We start from the raw sequence: 8,395 nt of genomic DNA on the forward strand, positions 1-8,395 counted from the left end.
TGTCATTCTTGTTGTAGACCAAAGAAAGAAGAGAGACATAAGAGAAAATCAAAACTTACAGTAAGAAACCTTGGAAATAATTTGAAAAAGAAACGCTAAAGAGAAGATATACCAATGACAAGATAAGGTTTTAAGAAGACAAAATAAATTGAAATTGTTTCCATAACAACTATTGACAAAGCCATAGTGAAAACCCCAATCTAGGTAGTGATACATTGTGCCAACGATAGAACCCTAATGCATAACAAAACTGTAACCCTACCAAACAATCGTTGGCATAAAGGTGATAAATTTTCTTTGAATAATGATGTGAGAGCTAAGAAATTCGAATGAATGTAATAACCCCAGGTTAAAATCCATGTAATAAGGTTAATAAAGGAAAATTAGACCAAGGTCATAGGACACATATTCCAAGATGAATGTTGGGAAAAACATCCTAGTGGGTGTTCATTTCGTTTATTATGGCTAAGGAAACTGGCAAAGAAAATGAAAAAGGAATTGAAAAGGTAAAGAGTCATTAATTGGTATTTTATTTAGGAAATAATGGAAAATAGGAGAAAGAAAGGTGAAAGGTAACAGGTTTGCATGATAAGGAAATCAAAGGAAAATGAAGAAAATAGAGACCTCAATGATACAAATGATTATGATGATCAGTTCATAGCTTTTGGCTTGACTTTTGTGACTGTTAGCTTTTTTACTTTAGTATTTAACACTCTTATTTTATTCTCTCTCTCTCTCTCTCTCTCTTATTCTTGCACACTTAGATTTTCTTGGAGCACTCTCGGAGGATTGTGGCATACTTTGGATTTGGAGAAAGAAGGTAAATAAAAAGAAGGAAAGCATAAGGGAACAGTTGGATTAGTAGCTACAACAAGATTGTCTTGCAGGTATCGATTTGCATGTATGCCTTATTAGTTTTGGCATGCATGGTACATGCATGTGGTTTCTTGGTTATGGTCTATCATTGGCATGGAGGATTCCTTGGCTTGACAGTGGTTTTGGCTAGCATTACCATTTCCTCAATAACAATAGTGTTATGGGTTTTATATTTTTTTTTTCTAATTGGTGCTCATGTTCCTTATTTTGCGGGTATCAAGTTGCATGTATGGTTTCCTTGCTAGTTTTGGCATGCATGGTACATGCATGTGGCTTCTTGGTTATGGTCTATCATTGACATGGAGGATTCCTTGGCTTGACAATGGTTTTGCCTAGCATTACCATTTCCTCAATAACCATAGTGTTATGGGTTTTTTTTTTTTTTTTTTTTCTAATTGGTGCTCATGTTCCTTATTGTTGTGGGTTGGGTTATTAATTCCTGGAGCCTTGATTGGAAAAATGCTATGGAAGCCTTGTAATAGCTTGGGTTGAGATATTGGAAGCTGTGTAATGCTCTTGAAACCCTGTAAAGTTTTTCTTTTCGATAAATAAAATGCTCAATGTCTGCGTTATACATACCTTCTTTAGCACACTACAACTATTCTTTTAGTTACTTGTTCTTTCTTATGGCCTCATTTAACTCATCAAGAGCATTGATGAGCTCCCCTTTAAGGTCCGCTACTCCTTCTTCTTCTTAGTCTTCTTCATTCTTCTTCATTTTTTTGCTTGGAGTCAACTCCAAATGTCGTAAGTGCTCATTTAGCTCATCCTCTAAGGAATTATTGTTATCAAAATCTCGTGTTGAGCTATCCTCTTTGGAGTCGATCTGCATCTTCTTGAATAGCTTATTATTTTGATATTTCTAAGCATTTCCTTTCGTCTTTTGATCATTTTCCTTTTTTGACTTTTCTTTATAAGAACACTTGGATGAAAAATGCCCAACTCTTCCACAATCAAAACATTTAAAGGAAAATTTTCCTGTATACTTCCCTAGACCATGTATAGGTTTTCTGATAAAGTGAGCCATCTCATAATCAAATTCATAGTAATAACACTCCTAATGATATTTTTTCTCCTTTGCCTTGTTTGAAACCTCGAAAGCTGCCTCCTTTGGTTCAGTCTTCTCTATTTCTATTTTAATATCGTAAGTCATGAGAGTACCAAGTAGTTGGTCCATTTTCAGATTTTTCAGGTCGGTCATCTCTTTAATGGCTGATATTTTGGCATTAAATATCATAGGAAAGGATCTTACGACCTTCTAAACAATTACATCTTCTTTGGTGGCTTCACCAAGTCCTCTCATCATATTGGTCACTTCATCAACTCTGATAAAATACTCTGCTATTCTTTCCTCTTCAGTCATTCTTAAACTTTCAAACCTCATTCTAAAGGTTTGAAGTTTTGCCTGCTTGAATTTCTCATCTCCTTCAGAGCTCTGATTGAACTTGACCCATACTTCCTTAGCATACTTATAGTGCATAACCTTTACAAGTTCGGATTGACTAAGGACAAAGAGAATGGCATTCCTAGATTTAACATTATTTTGATACACCTTTCTTATCTAAAATTATGGGAGGGACATTAGGGACAACATAATCTACCAACAAATAGCTCCAAACATCTACTCCTAGGGACATAAGAAAGGATTCCATCCTAACTTTCCAAAATGCATAGTTTGTCCCATCAATATCTAGTATCTTGCTTGAGTAAGCATCTTGACTCTATTGTCTCAACATAATTCCTTATGGATCTAGCTTCTAGTGGTTAAAATGTTTCAGAAGGAAACTTGGCTCTGATACCAATTGTTGAACCAAGGAATTGCTAGGGGGGTGAATCAGTAATTAGTGAGATTCTTTAACTTCAAGTTCTATTCTTCATTTCTTCTACTCTTAGTAAATTTCTTACATGATCATTTTGTAAAACAAAACATGTACAATGAAGTAAATCGTTCACATGAACAAACAATTCATCAATTGAGCAGCATACACATATTGACACCAGTTTTTTTAAGTGGAAACCCAAAGGGAGAAAACCACCAATTTGTTTGATATTACGATGTAAATTAAGGACCTACATAATTACATCAAGTTGTTTGTGAGCACCCACTCATGGGAGGCCCCAAACCCATTAAGATAGCAAGCTGCTACTTTCCAAGAGGCACCAACCTCTTATGAATGCAAGAAACTACTTGCTCTAGCCACCATTCTACTTTCCATACAATTTTCATACTAAAAAAATAGGCCAATAGAAATTCTTAGAAATATAAACCTAATCAACTGCTCCACCCAAGACTTTCCCTTCTACTCTACGGTTCCTCTTTGCACTACCCTCTTCATTGCTCAACCATCTCTAGTATTTTCCCTTAGCTATTCTATATAATTGTTATCTCTCGGCCTCAGTCACTCTTCAACTCATGCACTCCCATACAACACCTCACACTCAAACTTACTACACACAACAATTCTACTCCCCCTCACTACATAACAACAATCCCTAGGCTTTTTTTCATTGCAACACTACAAATAATGAAGTCTCTCCTAACATCTCCATTTCCCAAGGGTGTGCACGATCATGGCTAGCCACATTCCATAGAACATATCTATTTGTCTAATCTCATAACTGCAACAAGGATCTACATTTTTCCATTCCATCAAAAGGATTTCATACTAAAGATTGACTAATCTCTAAGAATAGGCTCTGTTGACTCAATAGCTTCAACTACATTAAATGACATAATAAACACCTAATCATTATCCATGTTGGTAGTTATGTCTTAGTTCAAACTAAGTGCTACAGTAATTCTCTTGTCCTTCTTGATTGTCCATAGAGGTTAAAGTATAATGATGGTGTGGCTTCTTGTGCTCTGTAATTTCAATTAATTCTTCATTGCAGGTGAGGAAAATTAGAGGTGGCTTGTTTTGGTTTAAAACACACTCCATTACCTTCTTTTAGAATTGTGGTCCTTTCCATCTCGAGACAACACTATTCTACAATTATTATTAATATAATGGTACCAACCCTACTTAGCACATTTACTAAGCTTTTGGCTCATCTATGCTTTGAACTCTAGAGGAAAAGTTCATAATGTTATGTATATAGCCTTGCACATGACCCTCGGTTGCCAAAACACACAAAACTACAATTGGGACATTCACTGGGCCCCAACTGATATACATATGCTCCTACTCACTTTGAGGCTTAGATGTCATGGTACCTAGGTATTTTTAAATCACATTCCTTAAAACTTACAGGCTCGTGGGCATCAAGTCTAGCCCACATTACCTTAGCACATTTCCACTCTTTCATTTACCTGTTTTCTTCCACAGGTCTAGGGGTTGTGACCTCTAGCTTAGGCCTCGAGATGATAAATTCATTTTCTCACATGTGGGAGCTAAATTCCATTCATAAATTTTCCAAGCCCCTAGTTTTATGATGTAGTTAAAATTGTGTGTCGTTGCTTTGGCCTTTGTTGAATTAGATCCCTCACACCTGGATGCCCTCGTCTTTTTAATAACATTTCTTAAGAACTTACAAGCTTACGGGGTTCTAGGTATGGCCCACAATCTCCACATCATGCCTCCCACAGTGCAGACCTACTCACTCGCCCACTTTCCACATGTCAGCCTTTTGTATGCCACAATGATCTCTACCTATTGACCTGACTGGGAATTCCCAACTCTTAATTCAAATTGCGTATGGGCTCTCATCCTTCTGGCAAAACTCTATTATGGGTTTCGTCAATTCATGGTTCATTAATTAATGTTTTTCCTAGCATGGCCCCTTATTATCCCATATAAATTTTTAATCAAGCTCTAGAATTCTTGGTATTGTTCCTGCTAGCCCAACTCTAGACTATCCGAGCCATTCATTTAATAAACCTTCAAGCTTACAGACTTCCGGGATCATGGGCACTGTTTTTGCTAGCCCAACATTAAACTATCTGGGTCTCTTATTTAATAAACCTTCGGGCTTTCGAGCACTACAAATATGACTTTGGAGACATAAGTTTGAGTGTAAATAACTTTTGATTCAGGGACCCATTTGTAGACTTCACCATATTGTTGGAAAGATCTTCCCAAGGACTTTCAACTCTCCCACTTCCACGAGAATCTGAGTTGAACCCATGAGGCACAATCTCTTCCAAAGGTTTGGACCCCAACCATCATAATCATCATATTATGGCTTCTTCAATAAGCTTACTATTGTGATGATTCTCTATAAGAGACTGCATCAACTATAGGACTCCCCCTTAGCTTGAAACACCATAAATATCAATGCCAACATCTCTTGCCACCATCTTGAATGTTAATGTGGTTGACATCATTGTCAACACACTTGTTGCCACTAGCCATCTAGACAATGCCAACTTCTCAAATCTTAGACTATGAGAACACAACTCTCAGATGTAGAAATTGTTTGCAAACAAGACATTTGCATAACACATACCCATAGATTAAGAAGAACATAAAAAAAGTAAAAGACGCATAAGCCAAGAGAATGGTAGCTTATAGATCCACATCTATATGAAGAATAAGAAGGAAAAGAAAAAAACTATGGAGAATTCAACTAAAGAAGAATGGTGCTTTCATGACAAAAATGCCACTACTACCCCCAATTAGTATGGGGCCATACAATAGCGATATAGAAATAAAAAATTTGACCAACAATGAATCCAATTGAGAAGGAATTAAGGGGTACGAAGTGTTCCCATGTATTAGAAAGCTCAAATTTAGGTAAAGACCACCCTCTAGAGATAATTGTGGGCATATGACTTTGGCAAACCCTCTAATTCAGGGGAATGCCAGGTCCATAAAAAGAAAAGAAAGAAAAAAGAAAATAAGTGGTTTCAATATTATTTGATCATCCCCAATGTATTTACATTATATTTTATTCATTTCTTTTATGCCACACAAAAATGTGAAAAGATCCTTGATGAATGCAAACATCATATCTAAATAAATGCAAACATCATATGTAAATAAACAAAATATATTTTTTTCAATAGATTTCTTTTCATCATAAAAATAAAAACAAAAGAAGCATTATATTTAATTTTAAATTTTACATTTACAAATATAATTACCTTTAATTTTTTTCTTTATATCTACACATATAAACTTATTAAATAATTATATAAAACCACTTAAAAAATTAAATTCACAATTCGATATTAATTTGTGAATAAATAATTATATAAATCCACTTAAATAATTACTTTCACAATTGAATATTAATTTGTAAATAAATAATTATATAAATCCACTTAAATGATTACTTTCACAATTCAATATTAATTTGTGAACAATCCATTGCTATGAACATAATCCACTTTCACCTTTGGGTATAAACTTGTTAAATAATTATATAAATCCACCTAAATAATTACTTTCACAATTCAATATTAATTTGTAATTAATCCATTGCTATGAACGCAATCCACTTTCAGCTTTGGGTATAAATTTATTAAATAATTATATAAATCAACCTAAATAATTACTTTCACAATTCAATATTAATTTGTGAATAAATAACTACATACTTCCACTTAAATAATTACTGTCACAATTCAATGTTAATTTGTGAACATCTATTGCTATGAACGTAGTCCACTTTCAGCTTTGTGTGAACTTCAACCTTGAAAGTTATTTGCCTCCTACATACTACATTTATTTTCATTAGTTTATTGATGCTGTCCAATGAAGTTAGGATGAGAAAAGTTTCTTAAATTTGTAATCAAGAAAAATATTATTAAAAGCAAAAGTTATCCACTCCATATAAATTTAGCAAATTTAGTGTTGCTCTCTAATGAGGTTAGCATAGCTAAGGGTTTTGTTAAACTCGTAGTTAAGAAAAATACAATGAAAAGCAAAAGTTATTCTCTCGATGTAAATTCTGCGATTCTGCAGACCATAAAATAAAGCAAAAGAATTGCTTTCATCCGTAAGTGGAAATACAAGTGGAGCAATCCTTTAATGGCATAGAAGCTATCAAGAAACAAAAAAACATTTTACAACTATAATCTGAAGAAAAGAACCTGATGTCGATTTCTCGAATGTTCAATTAATGAAAAGAGTTAAATGATGCCCCTGGCACACTCTTGGAATACATTCTTTCACCATCTCCAAAGCAAACGTAGAAACCATGATTCTATTTAAAAAAAAGTCTAATTGATTCCCGTCCATGACCGATATCCTCTCTGTATATAGCATATTCTTCCCTCTCTGATTTTGTAGCAATATCGTCTCATTTTGTCTGTGTATATTGCATAGTATTCAGCTTTTCTGATGTTGTAAGCAGAAAATAATATTTCAATCGCTGTACTTCCATGGCGCGGCCAAAACCAATGTATTCTCGTCGCAAGCGCATGATATCGTACTTGTGTTCAGCGATTGTGGGTCTACTGATTGTGATTGGGGTTTTTGTATTCTTGACATGGCTGGTGCTGCGCCCCCACAAGCCAAGATACTATGTAGAATATGCCTCCTACCCGGAGCTGAGTCTGACAGACAGAATTCTGAATTCGAAGATGGAGCTGAACCTCACAACGAGGAACCCTAATAGCCGGATCTCCATATATTACTATAAGATGGAGGGTTACATTTTCTATGGTGATCAAAGAATTGCAGGTTCAGATATCGGTCCCTTCTATCAGGGCCACAAAACAGTTAGGGTTCTGCAGCCCACTTTAACAGCGCACTCTGTGATATTGAGGGAGGACATTGCCAGGGATCTGAAGTTAGAGAACTCTGCCGGGACCTTGGAACTGAAGCTGAAATTGTATGCTCATGTTCGGTTCAAGGTCGGAAGCTGGAAATCTAGGCATTACAACATGAGGGTCAAATGTGATCAATTGAACGTTGATAGGAATAAAGGTGGTAATTCCTTCAACCACAGAAGATGTAGCGTTCATTTATGATTGTTTTGGGCTTTGAAAAATATTTATGATTGAGATACTTGAATAGGATCTGAAGACGGTTCAGATCTCGACACTATTTATACAAACCGTTTGTCGATTTCTATATTATAAGATCATTGAGAAGCACGAATTCATGGAAGAAATAAGCATTTTGTTGTGCTGGAGAATACAAATTATGTTAAAATGGTGAAGAAGTGAATGTTAGTTTGCAAGGTATTACTGGCTTCTACTGAAGGGTTCGGTTCCAGATATCAGCCTTTATATGTTTCTGTTTTAATATCAGCACTTGCATGTGTTATTTTACTTTTCCTTGGATAGATTACACAGTAAATCTACTGATATCTATTCTTGTAATGACTTTATGTTTCTGTTTTATATCAGCAAGTTCATATGTGATTTTACTTTTCTTTGGGTAGGTTACACAGTAAATCTATTGGATATGTATTCTGGTAACAACTTTTTCAATAACTTTTTGTAATTTTTGGATAGGTTTACCAAATCTACATACATGAATACATTCCAGACATGGATTGAAAAAACTGTACATGAATACATGCCAGACATGGATTGAAAAACCTAATTTTATGTATGTATACATGCTAA

The 8,395-nt window shown here is 34.9% G+C and overlaps 1 protein-coding gene across 1 annotated transcript; it reads left to right on the forward strand.

The window, feature by feature from the left end:
• Nucleotides 1-7,087: 7,087 nt before the first annotated feature.
• LOC149246806 (NDR1/HIN1-like protein 10) lies at nucleotides 7,088-8,191 on the forward strand. Its single transcript, XM_089455761.1, has one exon. It carries the CDS (start codon nucleotides 7,202-7,204, stop codon nucleotides 7,790-7,792), a length of 591 nt encoding a protein of 196 aa, XP_089311887.1. The 5' UTR covers nucleotides 7,088-7,201; the 3' UTR covers nucleotides 7,793-8,191.
• The last annotated feature ends 204 nt before the right edge of the window (nucleotides 8,192-8,395 follow it).

The sequence above is a fragment of the Pinus tabuliformis genome, chromosome 7, assembly GCF_031772625.1.
Source record: "Pinus tabuliformis cultivar Carrire ecotype Pingquan chromosome 7, CPIR1, whole genome shotgun sequence".
Lineage (NCBI taxonomy): Eukaryota > Viridiplantae > Streptophyta > Pinopsida > Pinales > Pinaceae > Pinus > Pinus tabuliformis.